The sequence below is a fragment of the Trachurus japonicus genome, chromosome 20 (assembly GCF_045865225.1).
Source record: "Trachurus japonicus isolate A0001 chromosome 20, Traja_1.0".
NCBI lineage: Eukaryota > Metazoa > Chordata > Actinopteri > Carangiformes > Carangidae > Trachurus > Trachurus japonicus.
The window spans coordinates 19535144-19557867 of record NC_140926.1 but is presented as its reverse complement, the minus strand read 5'-3'; the positions used below and the strand labels follow the sequence as shown (position 1 = coordinate 19557867).

The following is a 22724-nucleotide window of genomic DNA, read 5'->3' as shown; positions in this document are numbered from 1 at the left end:
AAGTGTCACTTAAAAAATCCAACAGTGCAACATACAGCCCTGTGTATCAAACAAGATGACAGGCTGGTCTAACCTTCAGTCAGGGATGTAAGACTGGAGCTTTTTTTTTTTTTTTTTAATATACAAGCACACGTGCGTGCAGCCTGGAAAAGCACATTCACAGCTTAAACTGCACTTTGCTCATTTGTTCTCTGATCAGAGTGCTCATATTTTGCAGATGCTAAACTTAGAGTGTTAGCGTGAAATAGACGTCTCAAGTATTACTATTAATCCACTTACAATGTTACTGTTGTGAGTTTTAGTGAAGCTAGATGAGAACTATCAATCTTAATCAGCCCAAACCACGTTGTTTATACTGTTTATACACTTTGTTTTGTTAAAGTAAGACAGTAAGACATAAAATACCACATAACAAAAAAATGTAGTAGTAGAAGTCAAAATCTGAATTATACTGTGGCTGAAGTTAGAATAGAGAGAGGAATGCTACGTTATAATCTCATATGGTGATGTTTATCTAGATAGATATGAATAAACTTAGTTTGGGCTTGTTAGTTTGAGAAAGACTTTGATATATTTCTTCAAAGTCATTTGGATTGACATTATCCACTGGGGACTATTTAACTTTTCCTTAAAATAACCAATCTGTCTTTCTAAGTAGATTATTATTTTTAATTTAAATTCCAGCAATATTACTTAAGTAGTTAAAAGTGGAAATATGTAATGTGTTTTGAAAAAGAAAGAAATACAAACATAAATAATAATCAGTTTAAGCCATAGATGGGATTGATTTGAATCTACACAACCAGGCCAAGAAGTTTTCACAAGTGTTCCTGCTGATTATGATAATGTATAAGAGCAACCAGGGGTAATGAGCCATCAAGACTTCACTTGGCTATTTAGATGTCAATTTCACGCCAACATTTGAAATGTCACTTCAATAACATGTTTATTTAAATGCACGCGCGGGCAGACTCCATGATCAAAGAGAGCCAAACACTCATCCCTGCTGCATTCTGCCGTCTGACGCCAACACAGGGAGCCGCGGCTCGCTTGTTCAGCTTTTTTTTGCGGGTTCAAGTGGATGTCACTGAAGTGCCTCCCGCTGACTTCTTCTTCATGTGGTGAACATTGGAAGTGATGTGCCGTAGGAATGGACGAAGAGGAGGTATCCCACAAGGAGAGCGGGGAAACTCTTTCATATGTAGATTGCCTCCTTGTTTACAACAAATCTTTCACAAAGTCTTAAGATTTTGACACGAATCAAAGAATCAGTGTCATCCTGCTGTTTCATATTGTACTTCATTCATCGAGAAACACGGAGCTCACCTCTCCAAAACACAGCGGACAGTAAAGTCTACTTAATGCCGTATAGAAAAGCCCCAGGGCTCTGCAGCCTCTCTTGCTACATGTAACAGCAACAGAAGATTGCTTCTTATTGATATATCAGCAATACCTCACCTCAGGAGGAGTCTCATCTTTAAAGCTACTCCATCATTTACGCCGAGGCAACAGAAGGAATTCAAATTAACACGCGCGGCGATAGCGGCTTGAGTGTAATGTCATGAAACGAGGTACCTGCACAGAGCAAAAACTGAAGATTAGTCCACAGCCTAAGGCCAACATCAATCTTTTTTTTTTCCAGCAAGTACACAAGCATGTGTTTAGAGTGCATACAAATGTGCTAAGCAGTTGTATCGCCTCGGGTGATTTCACAGGATCGCAGACAAAATAACATTCTTTGCGATGATGCCAAAAATGAGAAAGATCCATTATGCATATTACTGATGGTTTGAAGAGATATGAAAACATTAAGGGTATGTATATCACTAATGAACAGCAGGTTATTAAATGAACTGCACTCCATCTTACAGGCTATCAAATTACGCTTTTATTCTGTTAGGAAGTTCCTAGCCACCTGGAATAGCTTTAACTTGACGGACAGTATTTTGAATTGTCATACAGAGCTTGGAGGAACTGTCCAGCCCCATCTTCTTCTTCTTCTTCGTCTCCTGTACCACAGCATTACCCAGCCAGTTCTTCTGTGTGGAGCCATCTGTCTTTTCCATATGTTTCCAGTCACCAACTAGAACAAACTCCTAAAGATAACTCATTTGGCCAGCAGACTCATTGGTATTCAGAGGATCTTATCCGAGTGTGTCACCTCCATCCTGATCCCACAAAGCACTCACAGTCGTACGTGACCCAGACCACACACTCTGCTGGCACTTTACCCTCATACCCTCACCTCCACGGTGGCTGCAGGTACAGGCTTTTTTAGACTTTTATTTATTTGAACATATGAAATAAAACAAATACATTTACTTATCTCTCTTAACAGGGAGGAAGATCTGAAAAAAAATGTGGTGGTGAGGTCGGAAACCCGAAAGGCTTATAGCATGACCTCACCTTGACCTAACAAATAATTTAAACAAAATAAAGAAATAATATTATCATACCTTGTGCGAGGTAGAGAAATAAAATAAAAAAAAAGACTACCCATGTGCAGAATATGCTTTGCTCCTACAGGCATAAAAACTTTAACCAAGTAACCCCATCCAGCCTGTGGTAATGAAGAATGTCAATCCATGTTGTAGTGAATGTGTAATGAAGTGTCTGTATTTTGTGTAACTCCATACAAATCTGTATGTGTCTTAATTGCCTGTGTCATGCTCCTACTGAGGAAATAAACAAATCTATCTACTGCAAATGTTCAAAAGGCATCATGCATAATTTCATATCCGTGTATTGACAGACACTCAGAATGTGCAAACCAGTGCTGAAACCAACCTCAATTGCTGTATCTATCACACGAGGCAGTGATTTTACATGCAAATTGGAGTTTTAGCAAGACAAACATTTCTTGGAGGCAGAAATAATCTTATTAGTTGACTTGAACCGCAATGGGCGAAGCCAAAACAGCTCCGTTCTCGCACGAACATGCATCTGACTGCTAACCTGAGTGCCAATAAAAAAGAATAAATAAGTAACCAAATTGGCGTCCAACAACGGACCCTCATTATCTCATTTATCGCATGGCAAACATATGCTTTATCAGATATGCTAATCAAAGAGATATGCTAACCAGGCTTTTAAGCATTCTCCTTGAAATCAATCTGGGAAAGGCTGCAATATAAGAAAAAAAAAAAAAGTTTTTGGCAACCAATTACTTGACAAAGTGGCAAAGTTACATTGGCTGCTGGTCACAGCTGAAAGCGCGCTGAGTCTTAGAATAAGTCTCATAATATTAGCAGCCTACTCTCTCACTTCCTCTCTGCACTGATATTTCATAACAAGAAAAAAAAGAAAGAAGTGTAGATCTTCAGCTCTGTCCAATGATGCACAACCAATAAGACAATGTGCTTACAGAGCAGCTCTGCCTCTCAGTATTTGTACTCATTTAACTTCTGCTTGTGTGTGCGTACTGTATGCGTCTATCAGTTAGTGTCTTACCTGACAGGACTGTTCCTGCTGTCAGGATCTCGAGCCATTATGGTGCCCACCTCCGTGCCGCTCGGTGCGTTCTCATACACATCCATGATATAATAATCCATAGAAAAGACGGGGGCTTCGTCCACATCCCCCACCGTGATTTTAAGGGTGGCGGAGTCTTTGAAAGAGCCGAGATAGGAAAAACGAGGATCCACATGCGTGTTTACCCCCTCGATTTGGAGAGTGTAGGTCTTCTTCCTCTCGTAGTTCAGAGGCTGTTGGGGAGAAGCACCATGGGGACAAGTGATTAGCACAGTACCGGTATAAAAAGTTCAGCTTTATATGAATTGTGTAAGTGAGAGAAAGTCAGTGCTAAGCAATGGCTCATTAACACATGACACCAATCACTTAACAGTAATATGAATAGTTTAGACCAAGAATATTCATAACTTGAAGTTTTCACAGCTTAAAGTTTCCACTCATTTAAACTTTTTTATCTAACTATAAAACTAAAGAAGTCTAATATGTATGAAACTTAAATCTGATGAAACAACAAATTACTTGTGTTGACAAGCAGTTCACTTCTTTCAGCTGCAAATAAAAGGTTAAGATCCTGTGGTTTTCATGATAAACTAAACAATTCATGTAATTATAATTTCACACTTTTAAAAAAATCAGTATTAGTCTGAAAGGGGAGAAGTTATGGAAATATCACTTTCTGAAGGCTCTTTAACATATAACCCTAACCCTAACATATACAGTATGTCTTGGTGTAATGTGCTGCAGGCTCCCTAGGTTGAAAGCCATGTGGTTTTACGAGCTATTCCCTCAGTTGTCTTCCAGTGATGTAACTAGCTTTCGAATTTGCATAATACCACCCCTACCTGGTACCGGTAGAAGGGGTGGGGCGGGGCGAACAGTGGTTCATTTGGATTTAAAGGGACAGGCTCTGAAACCAGCCGTTCTGAACAGGGCTGTTTTGAGCGGATGAAAAGAGCTGTGATGTTTGATCCTTGGGGTATTTTGACCACAGCATGTCACAGACATGCCTTTAAGACACATGGGAACTATTTTAATTTGTGGGTAAGAGGCATAATATGTCTCCTTTAAATGTACATTTTGGGTTGCTGGGTCTACCTTCTTTTTTGCTGCGTATTATTCTGAATAACTGGGAACTTGAATATCAATTGGCATTCATCTTCTTCTACTCTTATACATTCTATTTATTCCATTGACTGTAGGTTGCATAATATGAATGCAGATTTGCAGATGGAATATTTCAGTTGCTGAGATATCCACACCCACATCACATACCTCTGGAGGTCAAACTCTACATTTCGTCTCTCAGTTTGCATCCAAACAGCACAGGGCTGATGCATGAGGTCATTTTCTTTCACATTTCGGTGTTGATGTGTGTGTGAGCGTGTGTTTACCTTTTTGAGGCTGATGATTCCCTCTCTTGTGTCTCTGTCCGTGGATATGGAAAACATGTAGGACCCCTCGGAGTTAATGATGCTGTACTTGATGTCGGCATTGGCGCCAAGGTCCTCGTCATTGGCTTTGATCTTCCCCACCGGTTTACCTACTTGAGCTGATTCAGGGACGTACAGCTGGTAATTTTCTGTGGATGAACATTGATGTGTAACCATTTAGAGACAGCAAAAAAAAAAAAAAAAAAAAGCTTTAAACACAGGCCGATCTGGCCCACATCATTGTCTGAATGTCACCCTAAAAGGGCTTAGTTAAGCAATTTGATTCTGTCACCCACTGTTCCTCAGGGAATGTCATTAAAAAATACTCTGCAGTGCTTCAATTGACATTAAATGCTAAACTGAGGTTGATAGTGCTGCAGTGAAGCAGATCAAAACTCTGAGGCAGATGATTATTCACAAAATGTTGATGGTTTTGAAATAGTTTTTCACCGCGGCATAAAATGAAAAACTCAGAGCCGAGGGGGGATTGTGTTTGATGAGGCACTTTCAAAGGCAAAGAATCACAACTTCATCATTACTTAAATTTATCATTAAAATAGAGAAAATTCAGACGGCAAAAACAGAGGGTTTAGATGAATGCTTTTCTAATTTTGCTAATTATGGAAAATTTGACTGCGATATTAGACTACTGAGTCACACAATAATGAAGTATAATACATTATAGTGAGGAATGCAGAATAGGTCTGTGAGGGGAAGACTCAATAATCCGTGATTCGTTCCCTAAACCTTCTAAGACTGATAAATGGTTAATCAATGCATGCATGAAGAAATTATAATTAAAATAATTTTAATTTTGTCAAATACTGCCATGATGATGTTTTCTCTTTTCCTTCAAGCCGGAACCAGAGAATACATTCTAACGGATAATCTGTCATGCGCAAACGTATTAAGACTTTTGCTCCACATAGCACTTTTCTTACAGTTACTTTTCTGGCTATCTTTCCACTTCCATAATGAAAATCCAGCAAAGAAGTCTTCTTAATGCTTTTCAGGTAGTGTAGCTGCCTCGGGCGGCTGTAGTGGAGGTCTGGTGCTCAAGGCCAGAAATGGCTGAAAACAGCTTATCACATTACCAGCCACAGCCTGGCCATTTAATAGAATAGAAGCTAATTCAAGTTAGTAGCAGTAAAACATGACCATTACCATTGGTTGTTTTTGTTAAATCCGCCTTCTGGCTAGTTAACTAGCAGAGTAGTCAAAAGACAACAGTTTTCAGATAGAGGCTATGGCCACAGAATATATCATGTTCTCAGCTTTCCTCAATCTGAAGATCTTATTCCAACAAGATTGTTTTCAGATTATAGGTTTACTTTTTGGTTCGCACCTCTCAACAAGAAGGTTCTAGATTTGACATCTGGGCTTAGGGTCTCTCTGGGTGGGGTTTACATGTTCTCCCTGTGCCTGTTCCTCCTGCAATCCAGAGACATGCATACAGGTTGACTGACAACTTGAAAATTGCCTGTAGGTGCCAGTATGAGTGTGTTCGCTTCGGCTTCTCCATGTCAGCCCTGTGACAGACTGGTGACCTATATCTGCTGGTCCCCCTTGACCATGCATGGTTGGATGCTTTAAAACTTCCATGAAACGACATGAAATGTTTTCAAGAGCATGTGAAATGTATTTATTTATTTATTTATTTTTTGCAGCGTCATCTTCAGGTAGAGCTCTATACATACTTTGGGGAAACTTGGGTGGGTTGTCGTTGACGTCGGTCAGGGTGATGTTGATGGTGGTGGAGCCAGAGAGGCCTCCGACCTGGCCTGCCATGTCTTTGGCTTGGATAACGACTGTGTAGTGTTCTCTGGCTTCCCGGTCCATGTTGGCTAAGGCAGTCCTGATGATTCCTGCAAGCAGACCGTTTATTATATAATGAGTAAAAGTCACAAACTCTCTTGTGGAATGAGACGTTCTTTTTATGACAGCATTAAAAAAAAGAACAAGCAGGTAGCACATACTGTAAGAGCAACATTGATACTGAACTGAGTCTTTGGAGAGTAATCATAACAAGAAAATGCAAAAACAAAACAAAACAAAATCCACATTAAGACATGATGAGAGAGTGAATCTAACACTGTCAACTATTATTCTCCTAATATTTCCTCCACAAAGACCTCTTACAGTCATGGACTACTCATGCAGCACTTTCCTTTAAAGACAAACACCATAAAGCTGTGTCTTTCATTTCTGATTCTCTCGGACTCTTTGTCGTCAAGGTTGGTCTTTCCTCACTTTTAGTCATATTCTAAATGACTACGCAGCCTTGGATCAGGACAGAATGCAACTCTCTAAGACACCCACTCAATCACATTTATTACTACAATAACACAGCAAACACAGCCATGAACTTTCACAATTCTAACTCAGTGATATATGACTGCAACTCTGCCCACCACCGAGAAACCATTCACAGGTAAATTGCGACGGAGTAACAAGCTAAAAAGACACGCACAGTATTTGTTTCCCGTGTTGCTGGCTGGTGGGTGAATTATTGGATATAATAGGTACATGCCTTGCACATATATTTGTCCGTGTGTGTTTGTGTACAGTCTTAACATGTGTGTTAGTCTCTATTAGCTTTGTGTGTGTGGGTTTAGATCTGTGCTAGAGGGTTAATTTGCCACCATAGCTCCTGAAACCACATTGCCACATGGAGCCTGATTTAATATGTTCCACCGGTTACATCAGTGTTCATTGTAAATCTCGCCTTTTTCCCCAGAGCCAAGACCCTCTAGCAACCATTGAACTCATGGTCTTGTGAACTTGTGAACCCTGCAGTAATACACAATGCTTGAACGGGAGCAGTGAAACCCAGGGGAGAATGGCATGGAGTTGATCACAAAGTGAAATGGACTTTGCTGCTGTTGCCTCCTGTTGTGTGAGTGAGAATAACAAGTGACGTTTGATAAGATGGTTTCAGAGACGGCGTCAAGTACAGAAAAAAATCACATGTTCACTATGAATTGTATAATATGTTATATTGTTAAGCGTCCTTGGGTAGTGATATAATGATTATATTCAAATCAAACCACATTATACACATACATTACTGTTAATGTTCAACCTACTCTGGGGAGGCAAGCAATACAGCCTTCAGCTAATTTGTGTGTTTGCTATGTAGAAGGAAAAAATGTCATTCTCACTAATGTCATTCTCCCTTTTGCATGTACAGTAGTGTACATGGAAACCTTGTTTTCTAGACTCAGACTCAAAAAACATGCCACAACCATTAGCTTGGTCTAAGAAGTTTCAGAAATTCAGGCTAATTAGCTACCTACTAGTATTTTGTTTCTAAATACTGATACCAGCTATGTAAAAACAAAAACTGCTTAAAAAAAGAACACTTGCTGTATTCCCCTTGCCTCCCACCATAAAGCTTCTTCAGTTGGTTCAAAACAGAAACAGAGATAACACAACTATATTACACTTACAGTAGCTTGTATTTGCTGTTGTAGGTAACTAGCATAACAAACCGCTAACATTTAGTTCTAAAATCTTTGCATCAAACGGCCAATTGGCACAAAAAGATTGTCTCGCCTGGACTATAAATACAAAACACAGCATTGTGAACTGTTCTTGTTAACAGCAATGACTATGTTATTTATAGGAAAATGACCAAAGACAGTGACAGACTATTCTGTTCGTGTTAATCGGGTCCTTTTAGTCTGTCAATACTGGGTTTGTCTGTGATTGGAGAAATGCCATGATATGAGTAATGTATCCACTGTATGAATATACTGGAATATCTGTGTTCTTGCTGCAGGAAAAGTATAAACAATAAAAAATATCAAAAAATAAGATAAGGGTGCATAATGTTGAACAAAACATTTCCAAGAATCAGACCAAGAAGCATTTCTTTGCCCTGCTCTTCTTTAGCCCTGAGGGTTCTGTGTTCGATTCCTGAGTGGGGTTTACATGTTCTTTCGTTGCCCGCATGGATTTCCTCTGAGTTCTCCCGCTTCCCCCCACAGTCCAGAGACTTACATACAGGTATATTGGTGACTAGTAATTCCCTGTAGGTGTGGATATGAATGAGTGAGCATTTTCTCTTCTGTACAGTATGTCAGCCCTGTGATAGACTGGTGACCTACTGTATGTCAGCTGGACTGGCTCCATGAATAAGCAGTATATAGACAATGGATTAATGGATGTTCTGAAACCTTTTTGAGATGACCCAAAATGGTTTTGAGAGCATTTGTGAACTGTGATGTATCATGTACTTTGTGGAAAGGTTTCCAAAGACCAAATGACCAAAATACCTAAACCACTCACATGAATTATTCTTGCAGTTATATTCATGGTGTTTGAAGTTGTAAGTGGTGGCTTTTGCATTAAACTGTATTGGACAACAAACTTAAAATGCAGAGTTTATCTAGACCTACATTTCTTAAAATGCGTCTGACTCTGAACTACATTATTATGCACTGACTCAGACAGCCAGGCTGGCCAAGTAAATTTCTACCAGTTGTTCTGTTAGCACTTTTCCAATTCAAACCTCGACAGCTTGGATTGAGCAAAACTTAATTTTGGAGCAAATTAATGCAGTTTTAGGGTTTGCTAATTTCGCCAAAGAGACAGCTACAGCTGTGTTATACAATAGGTCATTTTCCTCTTTCTTTCTTCATGACTCTATAGACAGAAACTAATCCACTCGCCTCAGGCAGAATAATCATTAAAAGTGGGTCAAGGAGCAAGGCAGCATTAAGATCCAGGGGATCTTAGGTTACACATCATCTGTGACACTGAGCTGTGGCCGAGGTCCCATAGACTGCCAGTGATCCTGGACTCATCAGCAGTGAATCAACAAAAGGACAAGATATATTCTAGATGACATGATTGGGCCCAATGGTACAGTAAAATCTAATTATCATAGACAAATGGAATAAGATAAGACTTTTATGAGCAGAAAAGTCAGTGTTCTACTAAAATAAATGCAGTCAAGACCATGACCTCATGTCAGATGATTCCACAACGTCTGCAGTATAATATTTAAAAGTTGAGCTTGACAAGGTGATGACGTTTCTATAAATGAGCTGTGACTAGAGTTTCTACTGCTGCATCCACAGTGGGATGACTAGACCCCAACCTATTGATTGCTCCTGCTCATATTTCTCCTGTGGCTGATTCTTCCGGACTTTTTCCCATAAAAAAAAGGAGAGGACCATTTGATTGGTTAAGAAAAGTTTGTCAGTGTTAAATGTCACAAGTGCACTGTGTGTCCTCAAATTCCTCTTCAAGGAAAGACTGTACTATTTGTGAAGGTAAGGCAAAACTAGATTCAGACACTTTTTTTATATAACAAGCTTTATATTGTGCTAGTTCAGTCTGTACCAACTCTGATAGTGTCTACTACTTCTGTGGTGTCATTTTGTGAGTATTAGTTCTGCTTGCAAAAAATAAAAAATAAAAATAACAATAGCCGTTAAGTGGGGCAGCAAGCTAGCAAGCTAGACAGAGACTAATGTGTTGCCGGCCTTTATTCCAAAGCATATCAAAGCAGATAAATCTCATTTGACTGCCAGGTATGTCTACTCTTTGACACTAAGAACAAATATTTGGCAAAAGCCACATTTGCATTCTTCTTTTATTGGTGTGATATAACGATTAGTTCTTGATTTAACAGCGCTTGTATATTGTAACTCTTTCTTTTTGAATAATTACCCTCATTAAATGGGAGTTGACTGACCTTTGGAATGGTGGTGAATTATACTTTGCTACGTTCTGCCTTGCAAATGGTAAGCAGACAGTGATAGACTATTCTGTTCATGTTAACACTATGCTGCCTTGATATCCTGGTTCTCTGGAAATTACACAACTATGAGTTAAATGCACATGATTAAGACCTTCTAGTCTGTCCATATTGGGTTTGTCTGTAATTGGAAAAATGCCACAATGTTAGTAATGTCTCCACAACCCTGTGGAATGTGTTCCACAACCCTGTGGAATGGTGAAATACAAACACTTAAAAAGTGCCTTTCAATACAAATACAACTTTGAAAATCAGATGGGCACTCTCCTCATGCAGCCGACTGCTTCACAGTTTTAAACCTTGAAAACAATAATATATATATATATATATATTTGACTTATTACAAATAGAAAAACAAGACACAGGTGAGGTCTGTGGAGAATATCTGCCTTTTGCTCCCATGGAGGGAGACCATGAACTCTATATGTTCGACAACATATTTGTAATCAGACAAAGAAGGACTTCTCTGTTCTTTTCAAATGTCAGGTCTCAGCATGGATCTTGCTGCTTTTTTTGGTTTCTCTTCAAAGTGCTTGCAGCCACTTTCCTGTAATGATTGTAGCTCTGCAAAAACTCTATTGAAAGTCCTTTGTTATTAACTGAAGTCTTAGCATCACTTAACCTGGGGTCCTTGAGACACACAGACCTTGGCAAGTGGCCACACTTTCCATTAAACAACACTAAGACAGACAATCTGACCTTTCCAGTCTCTTATTACCCCTTTACTCATGAAGGTGGGTGCATCACTCCTGAGCAAAATTTCACAGCGGTGGGTTGAGTACACAGGCAAAGTATGAGATTTTCTTTTTTGGCCTCAGGAAATCTGTTGTCCACAACCTGCTGTCGCTCATTTGTCATCTATCATCAAACCTGCAGCTCTGGTGTTTCTTAACACTCAAAATCAAAAGCTAAGTAAGGAGAGCAATGCAACTACATCACAAAAACATACAATCGCTGACCTGGTTTCATTCTAAAATTACATTCTTTAACAAAACAGAAATGGCCACAGGAGAATTCTTGGGGAAGTGCAAATACCTGAAAGCTGTGTCAGAACTTTGACATGAAGACCGCACCCCTGAACTCCCAATCCTGACCATTTCTGAGCCGTAATACCTCAGATAGTTCCTGCTAAATCTCAACGGAGCTCGTCAGTTAATTTAGAAAATAATTGAGTGAGAGCTGACTTCCATGAACCTGGGCCCATTTGACACAGTGAGGTGGTTAGCCTTTTCCTCAACCTCCCCAGTCTATTAGAGTTGATACCATCACACTATCCACCTCTTTGTCTGGCTGGAAACTTCTAAAGGAGGACAATCTCCTGGGTGAACAAAAAGGATTATAGGAGATTACTAAAGCGCTCTTCAATCTCCAGCTTCAGGAATCTTGGTTTTTTTTTTGGGTCCAATACGATGTTATCCCTGTGTGTCAGCACTCTTAGCATTTCTGGAGAAAAAGGTAGATAACATCAAAAGAAGCAGCTGTAATAATCACAGAAATATATATATATATATTTTTATACTTTACAGAGATTCTTCCTTTTATGCACTAGATCAGCTATCTGATTTAGAATAATTGGTCGAACTGCTGAAGGCTACATCATAACTGATTGACAAAGTGACAGCACACTCCTTGATCTAACTGGCAGTAAGACTTAATCCATGAACCACAAAAAAAAGTGTCTTGATCTGTGTCAGCTCCTTCAATAAACTCGAACACTCACAAATCCCAGATCAGCAGAGAAATTAGCCTATTTAGGATGCAAAAGGGACTTAGGGGTTCTGCAATGTGTGTGTGTGTGTGTGTGTGTGTGTGCGCGCGCGCGTGTGTGTGAGTACAGATGTGAGGTGGGTTTTTTTGGGGGGAGGTGGGGGCATTCGACTATGAGACTTGAGAGGAACAACCTTGATGTCTCTGCGGGTAAGTGACAGATGCACAGTAGTGATGGGAGAGACAGGAGTTACGACCCGACTATAAAAAGGATAAATGCAGCCGCCGCCGCCTAAGATGTACTTTTGCTGAGATATAGAAAGCTCTTATTAAATCTGCTGGCTTGCAGTTTTGAGATTTGCAAACCATGTAATCAAGTAAATCCAATGCAGTGAATATTCTTAACACAGTTAGCACGTCACTTAGCGTGCCACATCGCCAGCATAGTTATATTTCCTCCTGACAGAAAAAGAGTGAAACGTACACCCGGGCTCCATTTTTTTTGTTTTTTTTACTTTCATCCTGTGTCATTTATATTCAGTGAGCAGATAGCGGTTTAGTCCGTCTGTCTAAACTCTCTGTTGTCCTTGTGCACCTGCTCTTGTTTTCGACCAAAATCCCCCAGACAAGTCCAACACGAGCAGCAGGCAGAAGGTTCAGGATCTATCTGAAAGGACACCTTGCCAGGATTTGTGATAGTTGTTGGACACTCTTGACTGTAGCAAACATCTGTCACCAGTAGTGGTATATTTTACTATCCAAATGTTCGGGGTCACTACTCGAGGGGGGCGCACAACAACAATTTCACACCGGGCGGCAATAGCCTTAAAGGGGTTAGCTACAAGTTTAATTCCTCCCAGCCAGTAGGCTATGTGTCACAATTGCCTGCTTTCGCTCCAACTTTCAATTGTACTGGTTGCCATGTACGCCTATTGGGAGCAGCTAGTAGCTAAAGCTAAGCTACGCTAACCGTATTTAACGAGCAGCAGCTCCGGTGTTGACAGTGGACTGAAAACACATCTGAATCATTTCACACTAACTCACCTGCAGACGAACCAGACAAACCTGCAGCATCACGCCTGCACCGGAAACGACACACTATCGCTGGTTAGCATTAGCATTAGCACAATGCCCACAGAGCTATCCCAATCTGGCACCCCCTGAGCTCCGCCTCACGTGATATCAGCATACTAATGCTGTTGGCACAGAGATCATTGTAAATATTTATATATTTTGGACCTGTCAAAATTTATAAAACAATTATGTCTATCCAAGTAGTGAAATGGCACTCGGATGCCGCCCAAGCCGAGCGAGTACTCGGATATCGGCTACAGCCCTAGTCACCACCCAGCTTCTGTGTAAAATGCAGAACACACCCTGAGCCTTTTTAAAGGAAAAGTTTGACAGTTTGGTCAATGTTCTTTTGTGCTTAGTTAGCTAGATGATCCATGTGAAGCTATACCAATAAGTTAGTTATCTCAGCAGGGCATTTGAGCAACTCTAATTGGAGGAGATGTAATTTATTAATGAGCATTCTTGGGGCTGGTAGGCGGATTTTATTGTATTTTCAACCTTGGCAACAGCTATAGTGACCATTTCCCTTGTGCTATGCAAAGCTAACCCCCTGTTTCATATTTTGCATGATGATAAGTGGTATTGATCTTCTCACCTATCCTCAGAAGAACAACAAAACAACAAAAAAGTGTCCTTCTAAACTTCTAAATCTATTTCTGGGGTAGCTAGCCTATCACAAATGCTTTCCTGTTTAGTGGTGACGAATATATTAAAAGCTGCACTGCCGCCTCCACAGGCAATAAGTCTGGGTCGAGTGGAGCAGGATACGATGGTGAATTAAGAGTCTGCAGGTCTCTCTCCAGCCTCATGCCAGACCAGGTGATTTCACTGATTAGTGTCTCCACTCGATGTGAATGTGTCATAATCAGCATCCTGCATTGCTGCAGTCTGCAGCTGCAATGAGAACCTGCAGAGTATCTGTGCCCCACTAACAAATGGAAAATCCAACACACCTCCAAATTAAATCTCACCCTGCTTTATTTAACACCACAGGCATTGTCTCGTTTTGAATGTGCAAAAAATTGACTTGCACAGTTATGTTGCCATTTTAGTCATACACACACACACGTTATACAAGTTCTGATCTGTCACTTTAAATTTTCAGTGTCTTAGTACAGTAGTAGAAACCTTTTTCTCTCAAATCACGGAGCCCTAGACTGACACAAATTATAATGAATGGACAGTGAAAATAACATACGTTTTTTAAAATGGGGACCTTGTGAAACCCTCAAGGACCTGTGTGACCCCCAGCTCCCCAGGAAACATAAAGAGCCATTTTAGCAAATAAGATCGTGACGCAGCCTTATGTGGTTTTGTGTGCCTTAGCCAGCATCTAAACTGTGGGATTTGTTCTAAAATGGAATAATGACTTTTTCAATCATGAAATCAATAGCCTGCCACATTCACTATGAAATCTGCCTCTCCATAACTATGATCTCTACACTGTGAAGGACATGTTGAGCACTATAGATACCGTAACATATTGATCGGTGAGGATGGTTATGATTGAAATATAAAACCTTAATATATCTGCACTGTCACAACACTGTTGCAGACAGATCATTTTATATTCAACTCTGAAGTGAAAACTAAATTACAAAATAGTTTGAAACATCAAATTATTACAATGCAGTGCACAAGCTGCCACATCTGTTTCTGTTGCTCACACATTTCCTCCCTCGGCGCTTTCAATCACTATCAGTTGTATCAGTTACATTTCTGTCTTTAGAGTCAGTGCAATGCTCATTTATCTCTCTGCCGAAGTAAATCTAATCCTAAATTCCCATCTCTCTTCTTTTATTTTATTCTTTGCATGCTGCATGACACCATCACAGATGCGTCACTTACAATTTTACATCCATGACTGAATCTTATTTCCAGTGGAGATGAGCAGCTGCCTTAATGTGGTTCTCTGAGTTAATTAGTCAGTATGGAAGTACGAACTCAGATTCATTTTCTATTAAGCTATTAACATGTCTGTCTTAGTTATGTGACTTTGCAATGCAGAATGTTCATTCGGGTTTGCTAAAAATAAAAGTGATTACCCAGTGTCTAAAAATACTGCATATATTATAAAGCCCATTTCATTTAAGGTTGTCTAGAATTAAATAACAATTGTTTATTATAAGGTCACATATTGATCACTTTTCCTTTTTGTGACTAAATATGTTTCAATTTTAATTTCAATATCTGCAAAGGCAAAGAGAACACTTAAAGGGACAATGAGGAGTTTTGGAAAGCAAAGTGTTTTCACACTACATTTCCCATGAGCCTCTGCGCACACGGTGAAATTCTTGGACCAGCGCAAGACGGACAAAAGCGAAAACATTTGCCAAGAATGTTTTCATTAATCAGGAAGGAAAGTCGGAGGTTCAAAGACGATCAGATACCGTCATAGTTCCGACCATAAACGGCGATTAGGCAGCATTATTCCCATGACCCGCCGGGCAGCGTCTGGGAAACCGAAAGTAGGAAATGCTGGGTGAGCCGACCACTAACAATAATAACCAAATAACGATAAAGACAAAACAATGTATTTATCAAAAATGGACCCATTAACAAGTGTGGGTAACATAGATTCATCCACATTAATATGAGACTTTTTAAAAACCAAATACAAACTCCTTGTTCCTTTAAAACTGCATCCATGACTGCATTACAAAGGCAGGTTATGTCATCCCTCTGCCATGTTCTATGGTATCAAAGTGCTCTAGACTGTGAATGCAGTCAATTTTAGCACTTAGTACAATTTTTCCAGTCAGACATATCTGTCATTTCACTCACTGGTAAGTTTGAAATGATATTTTCAAAACCACAAAGTCAGGAGGAAGAAAACAGGTAAAATGACCACTTGGTTGCTTGCTGGGGATTTGGGTCAAGCCAGAGACACTCCTCTGGGGATTCTTTCATTGCCATATGTCCAGGCCAAATGCTGTCATTACCCTCTGTCCTTAAACGAGCTTTCCTTCTACCTCATGGGTCTTGTAAAATCTGTCGCTGCTGCATCAGGCCACAAGACCAAGGTCAAACTGGGAGAGGTAGATTTGCTTGCATGCATGCATGTGTGTGTGTGTGCTCTTTTAATCCTGCTAATAACACATGAATTCCCCATGATGGTGTATCTGCAGTTTGAGCATGGTGGGAACCAGGTACATGCGGATATGAGGAGGTGTAAGCAAGCTAATGCACTGTGAGACAGCTGCATGAGCAGCTTCAGCTCCCCAGTGTGGTGCTCGAATGTGGCAGCATGCCAACACAACTGCTTTAAGACTCGGGCTTAGCATATTAAAGGATCGCACGCTAGTACACCCCCCCCCTCCATGTGCAGGTTTTCAACTGACCACTGAAGTTCCTTGTCCTAATTTGAGGGAGGAGGTTTGTTTGCCAGTGGTGAAAACAACAGCCGACTTATATAAATTAAAACGTGTGGGTGGAATAGTGCTTTTGCAGGGAGTGCAGCTGGCGAGGCCTTCGATCACGTCCCTACTCCTCTGCACGCCCCTCACTGAATTATAATGCAGACAAGATGCCGAGTCAGCTCAAGCAAAACAAGCAATCTGATGTGTCCAGAAGCACATCGCATAGAGGGGAAAAACACACTGGAATAAGAATTTTTTTAGTGCCAAAGTATAATTTTTTACATTTCAACTACAGCAACATACAGTTGATTGAACAAAACATAAAGAAAGTCTGGTTTGTATTCAAAAAAACTGGCAACGCTTCGGCTTCACCATGCACACCGCTGTGAAATTGCTCCATCAATCCCCACTGCCTTTTCCCTCGAGGTAAAGTCAAAACATTCAGCAATTCATTTGTGTTGCTCATTCAGCAAAGACTTCATGTTTTACATGGGCGGTATAGTCTCAAAGGGGCCAATAGTTGTTCCAGACAGCAATGAATCAATTCATAAAAGTGGATTGTTGTTCATGCTAACCGACATCACCAGCAGCAGCAGCAGCAGGAGCCGACACCAAGCATGCACAACTTCAGACACACTCGTGCATGTACACACTCACTTTGTGAGACAAAAGAGAGATCAGAAATAAATAGATACTGTATGCACACACACACACGCACACTCGCAACAGCACATTCTTCACATCATATAAAAGTTATATGTCTTGCACTTTAGAGGTTTTATTAACATTTAATAGATCTCGTAGAGGAGAAAAAAAAGAAAAGATGAATTTTAAAAAAAAGAGTGGCCGTTGCCTGTTGTGGCTTTTTCCCTTCCTTTCAAAAGGAACACAATGGCTTTATGAAGGCATCTCTACAAATGTCTCCTTTGACCCCAGAGGAGTTAGTTATGGCCCACAAAGAGCGGCTTGCGTGCTCAACAATACAGCGGGCGTATGAGTAGTCCATAACTCTGCCGCGGCTGCTTTAGCTTTTATGATGTCAGACGTGCTGCAATAACAGAACACCATGTTCACTGCTAGAAACATATGGTGTGCCGATCTGACAGCGCTGATATACACATCACTTTAGGAGATCAACAATAGAGATTATAACAAAGTTATCACCCCCCATTTATAGTTATAGTTAGCACGCTGGCAAGAATGTGGGTGCCCACTTTGTCTGCAGTAATACCGCACCTGTTTTAGGGTCCACGGAGAAATATGGCTGTCCTTGAAGAATACTGTAGACTATTCTGGCACTGTTTCCATAGGTGGGGTCGTCAGCGTCAGTCGCGGTGACTTGCAGAACAGACGTGCCTAAAAAGGAACACAGCAGAATTATTAAAAGAAAAGGAGGGAGGTATACACTGTGATTTAATTGTAAGTGTAACGGCTACATGTTGGAAATCTCCTAGCAACCATGTCTGGTGTCTTCCCGATCCGAGGAGAGCATAAAATCTGAATATGAGATTGCAGGGTTAGAAGGACAGGCATATTTTAAATGCTGGACACATCTTCGCCAGACTTTCAGCTTTAAGAGGGAGTCACCTCATTTAACCCAAAGAAACAGATAGCTGCCTAATACACATGCTGATTTAATACGCCTCTGTAATTGAATACAGATACTATTGTTAGGTATCCAGCTTTCCAACTGTAGCACCTGTATTCAATATGCAAACATAATGGCAACCTATTAGTTTGTCATATATATGTATACCGTACATAAAAAAATCAGAGGCACTGCAGCACAAGAGCTTACTGCAATGTGTGTGTACTGTATTTGTGTGTGAGTTATGTGTCATGAAAGGATAATTGCTGGACATTTTCTCTGATGTTCGGGCTTTAATAGGGAAAATGGTTTGAGTGCAATCAGTGGCCTTAGGTTTTGAAGCTGTTTCCATTGCAAAATAGGACAATGGAAACAAAGACAAATGATTTTAAAACCTGGAAGGATGGCTTGTTATTTACACTGTTATTTAAAAATTCAGTGTAAGAGCCATTGTGGTTCAATTTAACACTTCAAGTATTGCTCAAACAGCATTACAGGCTTCATTAACCCATTATAATTGCACGATGAGTGCATTGTAATTGCACTGCAAACTTATATAATGGGGCATTATATGTAAAAAAACGTGTTAGGAGACATATGAGCCACATGATGCACTTAAGAGCATGTTAATCTTCTGGACACTTGCTTTGTTGTTTTCCACTGGGAATTAAATTACATTAAAACAAGTGAAGCCTGCTCGAATGTGTCCCACCGGATATGACTTTTTCTTTTCTTCATTTTTTATTTTTTTGTCCTCCTCTCAGAAATCTGAAGGAGCACAGAGGAAAATGCCAGCCATAATGAACCATGCACTCCACTGTATGCTTGGCCACTCTGATTCTCTGTCAACCTTGAAGCAAAAAATTGCACTGGGAATTATTTGGACTTAATCAATTCTCAGATTGCTTAAAAAAAAGAAAAAGAAAAACAAAGTTGAACTGGTTCCGAATCATCTGTCTAGCAAAACTCATTAGTTAGTGCATAATTTAATTGATGAACTTTGAATTGGTCTGTTGATGGTCTGTTATCATTAATATTTCTGTGCAGTTCAATATGAATCCCAGCAGAAAGAACAGCTGTGTCTCTCTATATACATATGTATTTTGTGTTGTAGGTTTCGCAGACTGTCTAAACAGATTCCTATTGTTGCATATTCTGCCTGATAATGAACTCATTATGCAGTCCTAATAGACTGTGCAATGCACTCAAAACACACTTCAGCTCAAGTGTTCAGATACTATATATTTGGAACTATTAAGGTGACAAGTGCAACATTAACAGGTCTGATACCAGTCATTACAGAGTAAGCACTCAAAAGTCAGTATACACACACATCTGCTGCACATTTACTTTCACAGATGCACTAAAATTCTGCTGGGAGTTTGGTCTCGTGGGTATTAAGGACTCAGTTTCACCTTTTTCTTTCATGTAACAGAGTTGTTTTTATGGCGAATAAAGACACACACATTAGTCAGAGCTTTTCACACAATGACCGCCATCTCACAAGACTTATAATGGCCTGACATCTTTGTTAGTGCTAATGCAACCATTAAAGGTTCCATATTTTACACATTTTATGTTTTATTTGATGTATTAATCCATAAAAAGATGTATCTTTTGGTTTAAAGCACTCAAACCATCTCACTGTAGTTCCTCCCTCTGAAGCTTCTTTCTGAAATTAAAGTCACAGTAGGTCAGAATCTGAGCCTCTATTCTGATTGGCTAAGCATGTTCTGAGACCCCAAATCCTGCAGGTTGCAGGTGGATCCATGCTTGGGGGCCTGGCTGTGTTGTCAGCTTTGTTGTGACATCACAACAATATGGAAGTCCTGACAACTCATTTTAAGCCTCAATTTCTGAATAAAGGCTGTGGATATTTCTCCATGGATTTAGCACTTAGATACTTTTACAGTATTAATATAGAATCTAGACGTACTAATAATGACAATAAAAACAGAGAGCTCACTTTATACACTATGGGACATCTAACAAAAGGATTCAATTAAGGATTTCTTACATTGTTGAAATGACAATCTTTTTTAAAGGCGAGGAGATGCTCCAGCTTGTATTACCATATAACTGAATTCTTTTACGATAGGGATGTTCTTTTTGAAAATGACCACAATTACTGTGAAGGCAAGAATCTAATCTGTCAATGCATAGTAGATTACATGTTCATATTGAATGAAACTTTCCACAGAAGCAGTCGATGAAAGTTTTATCAGCCACCATGCAGAACACTCGGTGTTTAAGGTTTAATCAGAAGAATATTCAATACCATATAATGACTTCTGAATTTCTTGCAAAAACAAGATGAAATATGCACCTGGGTTGGCAGATCCAGATCATCCTTTCTATCACGAACCTAGTCACATCCCATGTCCCATTTTTTACATCTACTTTCATCATCTACTTCAGGTTTCACTCCATCTATCACACTATCGCTCACTAGGCTCATCGCCATGACCACACAATCTATTGCACTTTTTTTTTTTTTTTTTTTAAAGATCAAGGTTAGTCTCTCAAACTGTTTTACAACCAGTCGCTTCTCATCATCTTCCTCCCGCTGCCGGAGTCAAGGGTTGTGTGCCATTTGTTTCATCGCAGCTTTCATTTAGTCTTCATATGAGAGCATTAAAAAGAAAACAAGATAAAGTTTGAGACTTTGTGGGTTAAGAAAATTGATGTGCGATGATGCATCAACTTCTGCTCCACCCTTTGTTTACAAAGGTTCAACACTCAATTGCCATACATTAGCTCCAGCAAACACTCTTTTAATCATAACTACTTGTCGAGACAAGCCACCGCCTTCACCTCTGGGTATAAGAAACCACCATTAAACAGGGATTTTTCCCAGAAGTGAAGTATAGCTAACAGGAAAGCTAAGCTCCTACACCCAGCATGTCTTTAATGTGGAACATCTCAACTGGGAGACAAACAATACTAGAAAAGTGACAGACCTTTCATCTACCTCTCAAAAAAATAAAAAATAAAAAAATATGACTGTGCTCTTGAATGGGTGAAATGAGATGGCAACGTCGGATTTTACCTGGCACGTGCCCAGCTAATCAATTTAGACAGGAAAAAAAAGAACATCACAACCAATTAGCCGCCACACACTCTGCAGACATCCCCTTCCTGCACTTTGCGAGCGCCAGTATTGACAAATGCTGGGGGATTAGTGCTCTGGAGTGTGAGGACAGTTGATTGTTACAGCCGATTTGAGGCCGCAGACGCCGAACCGAAAAGGAATTACTTTAATGGACATGAGCAAAAGAGGGGGCGGGAAACCAGAGAAGGGAAAAAAAAAAAAAGGGGGCTAATTATTTTCCCCCTTCACAGTCCTTGATTCCCCCCCCCCCCCTCCCTCCCCCCTTGGGTCATCAATGGTGATTGATTCCCTTTGTGCAACCGATGATAAAGTTTTGCGGCCAACAACTGAAACTTTGAAATGAGAACTCTCGTTAGAGCTAAACGAAGGATGCCAATATACGGATTAGCGCCCCCAGTATATTTTCATTACCCCATTATGCACTCATTTAGAACTAAAGATTGCTGTCACCGATTCATATAATAATCAAAATCATTTTATCTAACATCCAATACACTTGTTACAGCAGCAGCCACACCTAAGAAGTGTAATATTCATGCTCAGCTCAGTGCCAGCACAGAGGTGATTAAGACATGTACTTGACACATCCGACTTAAAAAACAAATACACTGACTTGCAAAGTTGTATGTGTGTCAGGCCTGTCTGCTCATGAATATTCATGAATGCAACCAGAGAGATATTGACTGTTTATAAAGAGGGCGCCTACAGGTCTATTGGGGTTTGCATATTTAATCGGTTTTGCACATTTCCATCCTCTCACTACGAGAAAACTGATGAAGCTGTTGGGTTTCTTTTTTTTCCCACTTGGAGATATTATTTTAATAGGTATTTCTACTCCTTTTCATGCAGCTGGAGGGATTATTCTAGACGGACAGATATAAATGTTGTGTTTTCAGCAAACTGTCAGCGCCACAAATTCACTATCATAGTATATTTGAAGCAAAACCGCACTGACAGCAGTTTGGCCACCATTTGGACAACCTACATATGTTGTGAAGGAGTGCTGTGAAATATTTGAGCATCATACTTTTTGAGCTATTGTGCTCGGAGGCAGAAATCCACTGGACTGAGAAAAGGGTGGCTTTTGTTCACCCGAGCTAAAAACAGAACAGTAGAATAAAGAAATAAAAAATAGATGATAGCCACATGATGCTGGGCATACGAGAAGCAGCTGTCTCCGAGGAGGTGGATAGAGGCTTTTCTTTCCGCCGTGATG

At 40.0% G+C, this 22724-nt stretch overlaps 1 protein-coding gene across 2 annotated transcripts in view; it reads right to left on the bottom strand.

Moving 5' to 3' along the window:
• The window catches only part of LOC146966813 (cadherin-18), a 91351-nt gene that overhangs the window by 32274 nt on the left and 36353 nt on the right, over positions 1-22724 (bottom strand). For both annotated transcript variants that reach the window (XM_085763046.1, XM_085763047.1), the window contains exons 4-7: positions 18045-18164; positions 6599-6766; positions 4863-5050; positions 3451-3704 (exon numbers count right to left, since the gene is read on the bottom strand). In XM_085763046.1, the coding sequence (XP_085619172.1) occupies positions 3451-3704; positions 4863-5050; positions 6599-6766; positions 18045-18164 (730 nt within the window). The remainder of the gene's footprint in view (positions 1-3450; positions 3705-4862; positions 5051-6598; positions 6767-18044; positions 18165-22724) is intronic.